Below are 16,821 nucleotides of genomic sequence, written 5' to 3'. Positions count from 1 at the left end.
AGACAGCGGCCCCTGCGTAAGATTACAGTTCAGGTGAGGGTGTATGAATGAGTATTCATACATTTCTGTGAATAAACGAGTTGGAGGAAGTTGGTTTGCCGCAAGTCAAGCAGTTCAACAATCAACACAACCCTTTAGCGAATAAACCCCTAGAAAAGTTGCAGCTGGGGGGCACATCAATCCGCTCGATATTCAGTACATGCCAAGTATGCCGCTACCTGTTTCTCACGTTCCCAAAACTTTGTACGAGATCAAACGGTGCACTGATGTCCAATAAAACAGAATCAGCTGGTGTTTGTCAAAAGAGCAGCATAAATAAGATTTATTAAGTTTATACAATCAAATGCCTTTTTTGGAGCAATCAAAAAAAAAAAATGGTTGAAAAGAAAAAAAAAAGGATCATATACATATTTCCCTCATTATTCTCACAAAATACACAAGTTTCACTTTCATAATAAGCCAGGACCTAAGACTCAGCAAGTATCGGTAAGGTACCCATTAATCCAACGGAAACGGGGGGGCATTCGCAAACAGCACATCTGACAATTATCCTATAAACCCTGCTGGCAGAGGTAACAGGTTTTAAATGCGTCGGCTTTTAACCCTTTGTGACATCAATTACCAAACCACATACATAATTTGCATGTGGATTTGCCACTCATTCTCTGCCCACCTCTTTTGCCTGGCATGCAGTTTTTAGACACAGAGTATCTGCCCCAAACCCTCTTATAGGCGAAGGGTTCCGTTTAACTTTCATTTATACAGAGAATGCTATTACATTACAGTATGGTTTAGGTGCCACTGGAAAGCCAGACTGTAGAAAGATTTAAGCTCCCAAAATGCAGCTGTGACCCCTAGAGCTCTTGGACCCTCTATAGGCGCTCCAAGAGGCTATAAGGCACTGCGGGAGTTGGATAACTGCTGCATGTAAGAACCGCTGCAATCGTGAAACTGACCCCGCTTGGTATACCTAATGAAATGCACGGATCTGGGGACGTCTGTAAGTCCAGCTACCGGTGAACTACAAATCCCATGATCATCCGCTGGTTTTAGGCTGTCCAGCTGTTGATGAACTCATATGAACCCCGGAAGCAGTCTGGCAACCGTCTGTCATTTGGGTTTCCAACCGGACTCAATGAATAGGCTTGTAACATTAGAACCTGGAACCGTGGAGCACAGAAAGGATTCAGGCAGGTTAAAAATGCTGCCTAAAAACGCATTTCCTTCTTATTCCAGGAACACACAGTGGTCATATCTGCGACTGCAGAGAAAAAATATGGCCCGATACTTAAAATTAGAAAGGCCGATCGGCCAAGTACCTCCACACCTTGCTTCCTAGATTGCCGCTGCTAGATAATCATGGGAGTTGTAGTTCAGCAATAACTAAACGGTTCAAAGGTTACCTTTCCCTGCCACGGAGAGGCATTCTGAAGAAGAGACAGCCCGGGGAGAGCCAAACTCATGGACGGACATAAAGGACGGGACAACCATGGACGGATACACAAAATAGGAGGGACCTCAGGGCAGACACAGAGCCAACAGCGTCTGCATCAGGCCTGGACAGAGATCGGCCTCTACGTCAGTGCAGTTTTTTTTTTCCAGGCCAACATGCGCAGCCCCTCGTGGTTCACAGTCGCACTGCGAGAGAGGAATCATTTATACTTCCGGCGGCTGCTGAAAATGGCTGAAACTCAGGAAGACTTGTTCCAAGGAGATCTGGCTCACACAGTAATCCTCAAGGTTAAATTTCTCCTTGGCCTTTTCTAAAGTCCCAAACACCTGACGGGAAAGAATGATTCAGTTCAGACACCAGAGAACGTGACAGACCGGGACTAGCAAAGGGTAACTTAACTGAACAAGACTGGAGTGCAACACTGTATCAAGCTTTATTCTGAAAATATCAATATAGCTAGATATTCAGGGTAAAGCCGGATATCTTTTTTTTTTTTTTACATACATGTGTTTAGTTAACGTGCCTTCTTTTTGTGCCAAATCAGCCATTCAACCGATATCAGATCAACCAGCGCACGTTTATGAATAAGCACATGGTTACATTTCCCAGAAGGCGTTAACATCACGTAGAGTAAAAGCCATTATCTACCTGCGCCCAGCTCAGCTCCTGGCTGGTGATATGGTAATGCACCATGCCCTGGTGTTCATGTTTCAGCACGCTGCCTGCAACGGTAGAAAGAAACACAGCAGTTTGTAATGCTTGCTTTCGACACCTTGTTTGACAAAGTGTTAAGGTTCAGAGAGGTGTGCAACACTGGACCATACAAAGCCTATCACACACCCTATCATTCCCATCCCATAAATGGCTGCAGCTATTTGCTAATTCATTTACATTTAAAAAAAGTAATAGTTTGTTTTTTTTTATGTTACTTTTCTTAATTTGCGACCCATCAGTTCCTGTTTAAAACATAAGCTTATCAAAGGGTTAAATTCTCAACGATTAATTTATGTTGCAAAACACACAACTACATCCTGTTTGTCGATGAATAATGTCAATTCTCATGGCATGTACATCCTAGAAGAGTGAGGGAAGACATGATGGAAACATTCACATATATTGAGGAATTAGATAAAGAGGGGGCATTTTTAATAAGAATCAGAAGTGCTAGAATTAGAGGGCATGGTCTAAAAGTGGTACATTAAATTGTACTTTAAAGAAAGGTAGTGGATGCCTGGAAGAGGCTGCCAGTGGAATGTGGTACCGACAAAAACAAGAAATTAATAAAAAAAAAGGACAAAGTGATTCAAAAAGTGCAGAATGAATGAACCAATTGGATCTGAAATACAACCATCTGTATCCATAAATCTATCGATGTGCATGAACTCTCCTTCTGTACATGCCACCCATTCTCTAAATGTTTGCCAACATCATCTGCTACATGTTTGTTTACAGAATAAAAAGACAGGAACGAGGTCACGTGGGTCTTAACAACACAGCAATCACAGCACAGGTCACACTAACAGCTGAACGTGTCATCACGTATGATGCAGCAGGACACTCGCCCATGGCCATACTGAAGGAGTACTTCATCCCCATAATGGTGGTCTCCAGGATTTTAGCGAAGGGAAGTCTGTCTTTGGAATAATATTTCTAACATAACATATAAAAATAATGGGGAGCAGGGGAGATAAATTAGTTAATATTAGAATTAAGTTTATATCATGGCATCACAATTAAGCTATAACTAAGCGTATTTATTGGTTGGGGAACCCAGTTATTGAATAGGTTATAACAAAAGGGAAAAAAAAAAAAAAAAATCACCCCGTCTGCACATGTATATATTAATCTGTCTATATATATATATATATATATATATATATATATATATATACACATTTAAAGCATCTGTTACCTTTGCTTAGATCACACCATTTGCTAAGATGCCCCCCATTCACTATAAGGTCTAGTCATTCACCCTCCAAACATCCCACCAGGTGATGCCCACCTTTTCATCGCCCCACTCACCTGGGAAGATTGTATCAACGAACTCCTTGAAAGCAGATAGATCCTCGCCCCCTTTCAAAGTCTTGGCTAGTAAAGTATATCCGCTGCCAAATTTCCCTTTAAGGTGTTGAGGGCTGCCAAGGCACTTGAGCTGTCCATTCACCATGATGGCAAGACGGGTGCAAAGGGCTTCACACTCCTCCATGCTGGCAACACAAAGAAAAGCCAAGAAATTGTTACCGAGAAAGGAAGACTGGAACATAAATCAATCCAAAGGAACATATTAGTTATCTACAATATAAGCCTCTGGTTTCCTTGATTTTCTTTCTCCTCCTTGGTTCTAAACAATCACAGCTTTCCGTCTCATTCCATGAGAACGATCAAGGCATTGCCTTGACATCATAAGAGCATTGTTCCAAACTTCTCTACCTGTGCGAGGTGATGATCACAGCCTTTCCATTCTCCCGTGTTCTTGTAACTGCATCCCACAACAGTCTACGGGCCACAGGGTCCATTCCTGTTGAAGGTTCATCCATGAAAATGACTGGTGGACCTCCAATCAAGGCTATTCCAGCGCTGAGCTTCCTCTTGTTCCCACCGCTGAGTGTAGAAAAGATAGCACGGAATGTGTGACCGAGAAGTGCGATAAACATGGGATCGAGTAAGAGAAAGAAAAACAAACAAACAAAACAAAAGATATAAGAGGTGAACACAAAGAGATAGTGATCATTCCTCCGTACCTGTAATTCCGCACCAATTTATTGGCATGGGCTTCAAGAAGCAGTCCACGGAGCATGTTCTCCACGCAACTGACAATGTATCCCTCAGGGACGCCGCGCAGCCGAGCATACATGCACAGAGTCTCCCGTCCAGTCATGTGGTCTAATAAGGGGTCAAACTGCGGACAGTAGCCGATACGCTTCTGAACCTAGGAGAGGTAGAAGTAATGTCCTTCAGGTCAAGGGATGAAAAAGCATGCGCCGCAGCACCGCGCAGGACAAAATACACACATAAAGCAACCAAGAAACCATATGGTTCGTGAGGACGAGAGTAAGGGGTGGGAAAAAGGCAAGAAGTATAAAGAAGTGTTTGACACCTAAATAAAAAATCAGCGATCAAAAGGTTTGTTGTCTGTGTTGAGCCAGCTGGAGGTGAGTTTGAGCTGAAGCTCTGGGTAATTTATATAACATAGTAATGATGTAATATGAGCGGCACATCGAGCCCTCAGCGGAACGTTGGCAGATAAGTCATCTGGAACGAACTCAACAATCTCAATCATGGAACAAGCCGGTGAGTAGAATGTACAGTAAACAGGGAGGGAGTTCATTTTGATTTTAGGGATAATACCTATGTATAATATTTGGTATTTGGTAATAAGCTTAAGGCCTAAATCTTTAACTCTTTAAAGCTTTTGGTCAGCTACGTCTGGTGAAAGCATAAAGCATATTAGTTGAATAAGGCTCTTCTATATATTAAGCTGCACTAATTACTATATAATTAATGTTATTTGTAACTCCAGTAGGCTCCTTCTATCAGAAAAGTATGGTTATCCAATGCATTTCCTACCACAACCCTTTATTTCTCTAGGGAAAGCGTGCTAGTTCTAGATGAGTTACCTTTTTGATGCTATGGAGAATGCTGTGGCCATCGATGTAAGCATCTCCAGAGCTGACCGTCTCATCTCCGGTCAGCATACGGAATGTGGTGGTCTTCCCTGCACCATTAAACCCCAGAAGTCCAAAGCACTCTCCCTTATTAACGGCTAGAGATATCCGGTCGACTGCAAGAACCAGGCTCCGGCGTCCGTACACCTTCAAGATTAGAAAGAAACAGAAGTTGTCTGAAAAACACAACAGGACCTTGAACCTTTCGTCTTATGCTATCTGCATCTTCTTGTCCACCAGAAATGCCTCCACCTATCTTACCTTGCTGAGTTCTCTGATGACCAGAGGACTTCCAAGAGTGGCAAGCTGTTCCACCGGAGACTCCAAAACCTTCTTCCTTTCATCTGCTACATCCCGATCTTCTGGAGGAGTGACAGGGGGTTCTGGCAGTGCCAGCTAAGAGTGGAAGAAGAAGAAGAAGGCCACTGTTGAGTTATGTTCACAGAGCAGCATCTAATAGTTCATTGCGGTTTGTATCCTTCCAATTCCTGATGGCATGCAGCCATTGTCCCTATGTGATAACATACTCCCCAACATTAACACAAACAGTCACTTGTTCCCTATTTACAGTCCCCTTTCCATACCCAATGATGGCGTTTGAACTTGCATAACATGTTGTACAGGCGACAGAGCACTTGGCTTTCGATGATGAAGAGGAAGCAGAGGAAGGCCAAACCTTGAACAGCCATGGTGGTAAGATATCGACCCACCCCAGGTGGGGACCAAGAGTAATAATTTTTCTGATAGCTGATATCTGGTGGGGAGATAATTAGAATTACTTTCAAACAGGTTCCTAACATAACAAGTAAAACAAATAAGAGATGCTCCACCAAGAACAGACAGTCGCTTCATCCCCTGTCCTACGGTGCGTCCACGCTTGGGGCATCTCAAGTTTTAGCTTCCTTGTGCCATTATAGAGGAACAATCTCCATCTACATATCAGTCTGATCCTTCCCAAAGGGCAATGCAGAACTCAAATGTGTGGCAAATTTAATCTGCACAATGGAAACCAACAACCCCAGACATACGTTTCAGCTTTCATTGGCCTCATCCATGGGGCACGGTTGGTATCTCCATGAGAGCAAGGAGGTCCAAGACTTATTACATGATAATGCTCCAGTAACAGCAGAGCAATTGGCACATGTTGTCTAAATGGGGTAAATGTGTAACACTCCCCTTGCCCTTGAGAGAAAGGGCAAAACCAAAAATATTTATAGCTATTAATAAAAGGTATAATAGACATCTCATTGGGGAGCAGTTTATAATTACATAGAATTTGTGCAATATAATAATAATATTACTATTATAATATCCAAACATACATATATTTGATACAGTCCTTATCATACAGTGGTGACCAACGGTTTGTTCGGCCGGAGTGGACAATTTACGACCTGGCCACACGTTAGTACTTCGTATTAACATACACATGTGAGAGAATGCAGATATACCGTATGTCAGTCCATTAGCGGACTGTTACTCACTCATCGCTTTACAGATGAACTCGGTGGTAAGAGATTCAGTGCAGAACTTAATGAAGTGATAGTTTTCATAGAAGTCGCTGAATGATCTTCCCAGACAGTAATTGGGCAGCACCAAGAAGACAAGATCCAAGGTGTGCGACAGATCCACTAGACCAAGGGCTGATTGACACATGATGGGGAGAGAACGTAACAGCTTTACAAAAGTATTGTAAAAACACAAAAGCAACACAAGAGAGCAAACAAGAGATGGGTACAAACAAAACGTCGTGTTCATCGCAGTCTCCAAGAGATCTCACCTGGAATGCTCATGATGGTCACCGAAAGGAAACTGGCAGTGCCAGATAGGATGTTGAAGATGGTCAAACGGGTATAAGCCGTGGCGGTGGAGGTGAAGAGAAAGCTGAACAAGTACATCAGAGGGATGACTGCCCAGCCATACAAGAGCAACATCAGCATCACATCTACCAAGTGACGGTCGTCGGTGTACGCTTTAACTTCAAAGGCCTGGAACACCACCTGGAAAGGACAAAATGCTCACAGGTCAAAATAATAGCGTACAAAGAAGGCACCCGAGTGACGAGCAGTGCGATGGCTTAGGAGGGATACAGCAAGGGAAACGGAGAAATTGGAGACCGGCATGAATGGCAGAATTCTAAATATGCATTCAGGTAAAGTAAAGGGAAGGAGTAGAGGGATTCGGAAGTTGGTACCATTGAAGAAGAATGTATAGGCAACAGTAAGGGTGAGATAACAATAGTGAAGCAAGAGAGAAAGAACAGAGAATGAAGACGGAGCAGATATGTGGAAAGAATGTAAAATACATGCATACAGGTGTGTGAATTGATAATTAAGGTGTTCGGCCGCCCCTCGCACGGTTTGTTCTCACCAGCATGAATACGCATGGGATTAGGAAGTTAAGCATATCCCAGGTCAGGGCAGACAGCCAGTAGCTGAAAGACGACGCTCCGCTCACAAACTGCACGTGCTTCGATTTCACTGCCCTCTCTCCGACCAACAAAATGGAAAAGGTGCTCGCCAGGGAGGCCATCCCGTACAGCAGGTTAATGGCAATAGCAAAGCCGGTCTGTCCCCTTGAAAACAAGGAAAAATAAAACAAATGTAAAAAAAAAATAATAATAACAAAAAGCAATTGCTGGATTCAGATGACAAAACGCCAAAAGAAGCCAATCTAGGCTACCCCATCAGAGGTCAGAACGCAACCATTCTGGACACAACAAACACTATCTGTGTGTTAATACATGTTCTGCACAATGTAGAACAGGAGTAACACATAACATGATTAACACCATTTATATTTAAATCAGAACTTAAATGCCACCGAAGCCTTTTTTTTTTACCCCAAAAATCTCAGCTGAACACAGTGAGGGCACCTATTGCCACTGACTGATGCTGGTTTGACTCACAAAAGGTTCCATAAAACCATACAGCAGTGAAATGAATGGAAAGGAGACCAGAAGGGGTTTGTTATCCCTAATTTTTCTTACTGCTGAAGCTGGTCCTGCGCGGTCTCTGTAGTGTTTCGTGGTTGTGGGTAATTGGTGACAGAGATGGAAGCTTCAGGTCCGGCAATTAACTTAAAAAGAGCATTGTCTGCCAGGGTAAGCGCTGCAGTAACGGCATGAAAGGCCTGATTATTGAAGAGCGCGGTGAGTTTGATACGCGGGCCGATGCTCTGAATATCAGCGGCACAAAGGCAGTGTTCAGCAAACAGCGCCCCTTCGTCGGAGGCCTTGGCGAGAAGGTACTCATCAATGGTGTCTAAAACAAAAGCGAGACGGAATAAGTGACATAAATAAAAGCCAGGTACAAAATTAGATATGTCAGCTTCCCCGTCTACATAGTTACAGGAGACTCACCACCTAGAACTTCTTGTGGTTCAGTCAGCTGTCCGACAAACTGATCTCTGAACCTCTGAGCCAAGCTCTGTATCAAAGCGGAGGCGTTGGGGGGCAGAGTGTACGGCACCACGGTGCGTCCGTAGGGAGCGAGGCTGAGCTCAAGTGCTGGAGAGTCCTGCGGGCCAGGAAAAGTTTTCCCCACCACCAGAGCCAACGCGGTGAAAACAAGGGGCACCAAGAACTGTCCCACAACCATCTTCCAGTTCCGCCAGCTGTACGTGGCACGCTTCACAAAGAGGGCATAGAACTGCTGGCACCACATAGAGCACTAAAAAAAACCAACGGAGGAGAAATAAGGTTGTGGGCACGACAAGTAAAGAAACCAAAACCAAGAGAAGTGAGTATAAATCAACTCTTCCCCCTATTAATATATTTCAGACATCACAAGGCTGGATTTTGCATGAAGCTTCCAGGACGGCCCTTTAAGTCTTCATTTCTAACCATGATGATGGGCTACGCTAAGCTGCTGATATTCATGTTGTCTGTAAATTCCAACATTGCTGACTTATTGCGCTAGCATTTTTCCTCTAATACAAACCCTTCCGTGGATTTCTTTTACGTGGATTGTCTTCTTCAGCTTCACCTTAATTACCTACCACGACTCTCCCACATATCCTCAAGCCAAACCATAAATGTTTCCCAAAACACACAAATCTTGGAGTCTACCGCCAAACCCAAATCATTCACCATATGCTCTTACCCCGGCATTGAGTTTAATGTTGGAGCAGTCCTCGGTGATAAGCGTCCCGCTGTCTTCCGTACAGTCGCTCATAGAACAGGATTCTTCTGCTCTCCAGTCGTTGGCACGCCGCTCATGCTGGTACTGGAGAGGGGGCAGCTGGATAGCCTGAATGTCCAGACTGGTGTCCACCAGTTTTCCCACCCTGACAAAGACAATATCATACTGTAAGCACACACAACGCGAATAGGTCCATGTATTAACCCAAAATGAAAATCGAAAGGCAACTGACAAGCGAACGTTACAAGTTACTTTTAGAAAATAGAAAACTAAGACGAACTATGAATATTGTTCTCAATGTAAATATTCTTTATGCTCTAAAGGGAGAAAAAAAACCATTAAGTGAATACTGGATTAAAAGTTAATGAGGATATTAAAAGGCAAGCAAGCAATTTATTCTGTTGCATTACTCCTTACATAAGCTTCAATGAATGGACCGACAGAAACTCACCGTAAGAACACCTCCTCCATGGTGGTAACAGATGCCCCATAACTTGAAATCCCCAGCTCCCGCCGGCGCAGCTCCAGCTCCGAGAAAAGCGGCTCAAACCTGAATCAGATCACAGAACAAAAACTCACAGAATCGGACATTCATTTTATTAATTTTTTTAAATTACAGGTAAATGGTATAAACCCGCTGTATCAAATACGGTAATTTCTAGCCATTCCACAGTATTCTCGGCCCTCTCGGTAATGCGCCTGGTCACTATGAGCAGCTTTAGGCATCTAATAAGCACAGGCTGGTGACTTAAATGGGGGTTAAGAAATGTTATCGCTTTCGCCTTCACGCGGTGCTTGGGAGCATTGACCAGGGGTACAAGGTACATGAATAGCGAGGGGAGGCAGGTGCATGCGGGGGTTACCTGTGGGTGCTTTCCTTGGGCAAGATATAGGACAGTTCAGCTCCTGCGTTGCTCTCCAAGGTGGCATTAGGTACGTAACTGGTAACAAGCTCGGTAATCTCTTCCACCTGGCAGTGTGGCTCCTTCACCATCACCATGTGATAGCCGGCACCTGTTGGTCAAAGGTGAAAGGTCATCAGACAGAGCAGTAACTACTTACCATTTATTTAAAAAAAACGTCATTCAGTTCTGTAATCGGATACTCTACGGGTAAGCCTAAAAGAGCACACGATCTTGTTCTTGCTGCAGATGCTCACTCACCGTATTTGCTTTTCAGGAAAAGCGAGGACCCGCAGCACTGCAGCTGTCCCTGAGCCATGATGGCAATCCGATCACCCAGCAGATCAGCCTCGTCCATAAAGTGAGTGGTGAGCAGGAGGGTACGGTCTTGTTTGTGACGCTGTAGAAGCTCCCACGTGTCCCTGCGAGATGCCGGGTCCATCCCTGAGGTCGGTTCATCCAACATCACAACCTATAATGTGTAATGATTTTAAGAAATTAAATTTAAAAAAAAACATACACTCTGGAAAAACTTGCCATGTCAAGAACACCACTGACCTTTGACCCTGCAATCAGGGCAATCCCAATGGACAGCTTGCGGCAGGTGCCCCCCGACAGCTGGTTACTCAGGGCATGGCGCTTCTCCTCCAGCCTTAGCATTTGAAGGATATTTTCAACCTCTTCTGGGCATTTCCAGCGCGGGCACCCCTTCAACTGAAATCAAGAGGACAAACCACAGCCGATCACTAACCCAAAGAGTATACGCTTGTGTAAAAGTTCACTGCTTCTGCCCAAAAGGCTGCTCACCCCAGCATAGAAAAAAAGATGTTCCTCAACAGTGAGGCCGTGGAATAGGACGTCGTGTTGGGGGCATAGTCCCAGGCTGCGTCGGATAAGAGCCATGTCCCGAGTGATCTCCAAGCCCCCGATGTAACATTCCCCGGATGATGGTGGGAAAAGCCCTGAGGACACGTGGCACGAGTGGGGTTAAAAGACAGAGGTTAACACGCACGGGCTGATAGACAGGATAGAGAAAATAAAAGTACATGATAACTTTATACATGGGACTGCACATTTCGTGGGGTAATGGCTTGGGGGGCAACTGAAAAAAGCCGGTGCCACCGGAGGGCAGTACCTGTCAGCATTGAGAGGGTCGTGCTCTTTCCGGCCCCGTTGTGTCCCAGCAACACAGTAATTTGGCCTTCATACATGTTGAGGGTGAGGTCCCGCACTGCAGCGCGCTTCTTACCGTTCACGCGGAATGCCTAGAAGTGGAAGAGAGATCGATGATTCAAGGATCAAGAGATGGGAAATGACACATAGTTACATAGGTTTAACATTACGCTGCAGGTGTAGGGTGTAGAATGCAGTCCGACTCACCTGTGTAACTAAAATGCATGCAGTGGATACCATGAGACCACCGCAGCTATGCCTTCCACCCCTAACGAAGCTTAGCCATACCATTTCAGTGGGATACATAAGAAATAATGGTACTGAAATAAATCAAAAAGATCTGATACTGACCTTTGTTAAATGCTTCAAACGGACCCCTGGCACCAGATCAGAAGGCTCCTCTTCCAAATATTCTCCTTTCAAGACCTTTTCTGGGTCCTCCTCGTCCTCCTTTTCGATACCCTCTGCCACCCTGGGTGTCCCGCACCAATAAGACGGCTGTAAAACAGTGCGATGATAATATTACATTACTAGACATGTCGTAGATATGCGCAGGTATATAAAGCTATGTGGGACAAAAGGAGGGGGCATCATGGCTGTTGGGTATTAGTATATAGAATATGGTTTAAGGATCGGTTTGGAGAGAACTCTTACCAGAATGAAGAAATACCATGGTTGAGGTACTCCATAGTCGCCTGGCATGACGGCCTCCACGTACCACCCAACGAGGAAGTAAAGAAAACTATCGAACAGAAGCATCTGCAAGACCTGTCCCAGGGTGAAGTTATCATCCACGCTGACTGGAGTGAACAGATTAGTCCATTGAGCTCCTGTCCCTAAAACACAAGCATAGACTAAAATGATCGGTTCCTATACCAAGGCTCTTCCATGCTAAGTTGGGTCTGGGTGAAGCAGTATTTTTATCATTCACTAAGCATCTAGCTTGAGGACCTTGAGAAAGCTCGCATTGGATTTTCTCTGGGTAGAGAAAGGTGTAATTCCAGAAATGCGGTGTTCTCAGGTATATCGGCCCAGGAAAGAGCGAAAGTCAAAGATGAAAAGTCAACTTGGTTCCGGGATAACGTACAGAACCCTAAGAATAGAGATTTAGCAGGCAAATCAAACTGACCTTTGCCTTCAAACATCCCGATGAGCTGAGCCCCCATGGCCATGCCAACATTGGAAATAAGGCAAGACGCCAGCTTCTCACTGTGCGTTATTATGTCATAGCGAGGAGAGATGAAGAAATATGGAATGTAGGAGAAGAAATACAGGAAGCCACCGGCGGCAGCTGCTATGTTCGCTGTTGTGAAACAAAAACATTAAAAAGGTGAGAGGGATGGTTGGCCAACCTCAATCGATTATAATTCTGCGATCAGCCTCTGAAAGCGCCCCCCTGATTTTAAGCGTCGGAAGAATGCCGCCGACAGACATTTATCTCACCTCCGGAGAAGAAGCTGCTGATCATAAAGCTGAAGCAAATGGTGGAAACGGCAAAAACCATCAGATAGACAAAAACGAGGGTGGGATCACTCCGGGTGAGGACTGCACCCTGTCCGCTTACCTGAAACACACATCAAGGAGTAAGACCGAGACGGACACGGGCCGAGCACCGGGCCGACAGACATACAAAGCTAAACAGGGGCTTAATAGGGCTCAGAAAACTAATTAAGGAAAAGCACAGAATACAGGCGGATACACCATGGAACCCACAAACCGAAAAAATAACTTAGCATGACTTTTTATTGTTTTCTCAAAAAGAGTAAAATGTAGGTTTTCTCTTTTTTTTTTTTTTTTTTTTTACGAGTAATTTCAAAAAAGATGACTGGACTCGGACCTCACCGGCCAAGTTATCGAAAATGAGACACACATTAAAAAGATGACATAATACTCTAGAGGAGTTACTGACCTGGACACAGAGTAGCAAAGTGACAAAGAACACAGACACGCAGAGCAGGAGGAAGAAATGGATGAACCAAGCGGATGAGTGAAGCCAGGAACTGAGGCCCATGACGCGCATGTACTCCTGAAAAACAAAGATTTGTCAGATCCGTGTAAACATGTCGATCGGGAAATAGGCATAAACTACACAACGGGGTTGGAAGGTCATAACTGGACATTTTTTTTTTTTTAATTCTTGCCGTTCCGAAGAAGCATTGTGGACCGGACCTGAAGAAGCCGCACACGCACTCACCTTCAGTTTCCTTTCCTTCTCGAGTACCAGGGCGCGCACGATACTCAGCGAGGTGTACGTGAAGCTCAGCATCACCAGCAGAGGCAGCTGGTTCTGTATAGCCAGGATAAACAGGTCACTGACATACGGAGGGAAGGGAAAGCGACGCATGGACACATCAACGGTGTCCAGAAGCGCGCGAGCACTGTCGTTGGCGTGGTAGCGGATGATGGCGCGATCCACTGCATGCTGTACGGCAAGGAAGCCCTCACGCTGGTAGCCTGCACGCAAAAAGAGGTGGGCTATGCTTAGCGGGGGGGATTTTGGACCACTACCTGAATATTGTTTCTGTATGTTTCAGTTGCAGTTACACAACTATAAGGGTGTATAATGAAACAAGGGAGCTGGGGAGCATTTGCAACACCTGGATCCTTTCTGTGCTCCAATTATGGGTTTTCCATACACATTGAGCATACCAGCAGGTGTGTTCTAGGCTGCATCGTTACTTGGTCACTCGGCTGACCCTGTCCTGCAGGGACAAGAACTTCAAGATGATTATGAGTGAGATTATATACAGCTGGAGATGAATGCGAAAAATCATCTGCTACTGATCAGCTTAAATGGTAGGTTTGAGAAAAAAAAGCTGCTGAGAGCCCCAACTACCCTCTGTATCCATAGTTGGTATCCACCGACACAAGTTTACACTGAGCTTTATAATAAAGGTCTGATGACCATGCATCAATCCCATAAGGGTGACTTTAACAAGGAGAAACACCCCCATAGTTAATGACCGCAGCAATATTCATCTATAAGGATGACCCTTTTTGGATCTCGTTCTCACCAGGATTTCCTCCGGTATCGTCTTTTGCTTCACGTGGTCCTGGCAGCTGGAACAGCGGAAAGAGGTATCTTGTGTGCCAGTTTCGATCCACATTTGGGTTCAGCCCAGTTCGCTCGCTTAACGGTGCGTTCCGTGGGCTGTACTTGAAGCGCAGCTTGTAACCGACCTATGACAGCGGCAGAGAGACAAAGACTAAGGCGGCTGACCAAGAAACGGTTCTTCAATTTCAACAAGCAGGCTGTCTGAAGGCACTGAGAAAGAGAACTCCTACAAGCTCAAAACGGAACACTGCAAAATTCCTACAGGGAAATGAATCACTTTGCATGAAGCCCAGCGCTATCCGGTGTCCCGGAAGGGGCACATTAGGTCATTCTGAGAGTTACCTGGAGTGGCAGAGGATCAGCACTTTGGTTAAAGCTGTTCTCAAACACCAAAGCAGCCAAAACATTGCCGGACCGGTTGTCGCGTCTGATGAACTTCTCAAAATCAGCTTCTGTGGGAAATCCACGAGCTGCAGAAAAAACAGAAGCCGGGAGGGGAAGTTAGTAAAATGCATGGCACATAATTACCCCCCAAAAAACAGAGGAGAACATATGACATATGACCATATCAGTTTATATAGCTGGCTGTCCCATGGAGAAGTTCTACGGTGCTACGTGGAACGGCAAACCAGTGGGATGGGATTGGGGTTTTTTTTTAAGATTTTCTTTTAATGTTTTTATAAATGATATTTTCACAAGCAGGAAATTGTTATAATGTTATCTACCGCTGAGAATCTTTCTGGCATATTCTTATATATGAGAAGAATTAAGGCCACAGCTATAATAAAGGAAATCATTAGAATGTACCATTAAAACAAAAGGTGTGCCGGCCGAGCATTGAGCGTCTGATTGTTTACAAGGCGAGAAGAAGAACGCATTCGTTTAAATATATGATTAAAATGGTAGGGAACATTAAAAGACCACGAGCAAGTAGGATTTAAAGAACTAACGTGAAAATAACACATAATAGAAATCAAAACAACCGCTGAATGTAAAATGAGCGGGGAAGGGATTGTAAGACAGATGGCATTAGGGGTCAGAGTACTTGAGGGGCAGCCATAGTTCAAGGATGGGTTAATATTAGAGAAATGATGGCTTGGTAAGCGATGGACACTAGGGCGAAGAAGTGCGTGAACTACATCAAGTACATAAAGAAGTGAAATAAGGCGGAGGAGGGTATTTCCTACGTGACGCTCTTTACCTCGGATGTCAATATGGAGGTCTCTCTCCACAGCTTCGGCAATGTCTCGGACGGCATCACTGTGGGAAGGCACATAAGCCAGTTCCCAAGGACCAAAATTGTAGAAAAAGGAGGGCATGGAGGGGAAGGCCATCTCTTTGTATACGGTCGCATTGGGATGTGTCACCGACGGGACCCTTTGGCGCAGTGCAATCAAGATGGCAGAAAAGAGGAGCGGCAAAGCCAACTCAATCACGGTCACCAGCACCTGGCGTTTCTGTAAAGAAAAGGGGGCCCGAGTTATATCACCCACATATTGGAAACCCCACCAGCAAGACATCTATCTCGGAACATGACCCCGTTTTGTAGACCACACAATCTTGAATATTACCTGGAGGGTGTAGTTCTTCCACAGGAGAAGTCCCAGCTGTCTAAACACAACCATTCTGGAATCAGAGTCGCGGGGTCCACTGGCTCTGCGCAAACATAAAAGGTAGATTATCACCCAATTCATAAAACACCGCCCGATTCCCACATTCTCATGACTTTTAGACACTTCTACCCACAGACTCTGTAGACCCCATAATGTGTAGGGTCGTTGTGAAAGGGAAAAGAAAGTTCAAGTGACCCTTTAGCACACTGCCACAGCACTCCTCATTCTTCTTAAGTGTTCTGAAGGCTTATCTTTGAAGGCGAGTGGGACACTTGTGGACGGAGGAGGGAGAGGGCAATGACGCAGGTAGACCACTATTGCAAAATACGCACACCAAGGTGCAATATTTTGCAACATTAACACTTTTAGCTCCCACGGAAGGTTCGGAACGGGTAAGCAAATCATCCAAAAGGATTCACTATGGAACTTTACCAAGAGGAAATACAAAACGGGGATTCTGCAGACGTTTAATAACAATTACACCCGGTAGTATATCCGAAAATCCCATTTACTGATCGAGTTATGTTCTGAAGATGTTTAACATGTAAGCATAACAAACAAGGCTGATGGGCTACAACGGGGCACGGCAGCGGGCCCTTCTTTAGCATTATATAAATATATTCGGGGCCAATACAAACCCTGGTGTGCAAATCTGTTCATAAACAGGACTATGCATAGGACACGTGGTCATGCGTTTAGACCGGAAGAAAGGAGATTTAGTCTAAGGCAGAGGAAAGGGTTTTTTACAGCAAGGACAGTAAGGATGTGGAATTCTCTGCCTGCAGAGGTAGTTTTATCGGAGTCGGTACAGACGT

The 16,821-nt window shown here is 44.8% G+C and overlaps 1 protein-coding gene across 1 annotated transcript; it reads right to left on the bottom strand.

Moving 5' to 3' along the window:
- Window positions 1-1,049: 1,049 nt before the first annotated feature.
- LOC149274983 (phospholipid-transporting ATPase ABCA3-like) lies at window positions 1,050-16,018 on the bottom strand. The gene is made up of 31 exons (XM_089505004.1): window positions 15,965-16,018; window positions 15,595-15,850; window positions 14,736-14,863; window positions 14,353-14,518; window positions 13,533-13,792; window positions 13,248-13,364; window positions 12,782-12,902; window positions 12,468-12,641; window positions 11,993-12,174; window positions 11,690-11,836; window positions 11,301-11,430; window positions 10,973-11,127; window positions 10,724-10,879; window positions 10,427-10,637; window positions 10,127-10,277; window positions 9,715-9,813; window positions 9,225-9,408; window positions 8,486-8,792; window positions 8,111-8,384; window positions 7,492-7,696; window positions 6,902-7,121; window positions 6,606-6,764; window positions 5,706-5,875; window positions 5,383-5,517; window positions 5,074-5,268; window positions 4,198-4,385; window positions 3,887-4,057; window positions 3,479-3,663; window positions 2,102-2,175; window positions 1,663-1,779; window positions 1,050-1,160 (listed from the first exon to the last, which is right to left on the bottom strand). The coding sequence occupies exons 1-31, from the start codon at window positions 16,016-16,018 to the stop codon at window positions 1,050-1,052; spliced, it is 5,202 nt and encodes a 1,733-aa protein (XP_089361130.1).
- Window positions 16,019-16,821: the final 803 nt, after the last annotated feature.

Source organism: Sceloporus occidentalis, unplaced genomic scaffold (assembly GCF_023333645.1).
Source record: "Sceloporus occidentalis isolate IW3139 unplaced genomic scaffold, rSceOcc1.0.p SCAF_306, whole genome shotgun sequence".
In the NCBI taxonomy this organism is placed as follows: Eukaryota; Metazoa; Chordata; class Lepidosauria; order Squamata; family Phrynosomatidae; genus Sceloporus; species Sceloporus occidentalis.
This window is presented reverse-complemented; position numbering and strand designations above follow the sequence as displayed.

Excerpts from the sequence above, each read along its gene's own strand:
- LOC149274983 (XM_089505004.1), bottom strand. The coding sequence starts at position 16,018 with ATGGTTGTGTTTAGACAGCTGGGACTTCTCCTGTGGAAGAACTACACC. Across the intron at positions 14,519-14,735 it reads CTGATCCTCTGCCACTCCAG|GTCGGTTACAAGCTGCGCTT; the intron begins GTAACTCTCAGA and ends CCGCTGTCATAG. Across the intron at positions 13,793-14,352 it reads CGATACCGGAGGAAATCCTG|GCTACCAGCGTGAGGGCTTC; the intron begins GTGAGAACGAGA and ends TTTTGCGTGCAG.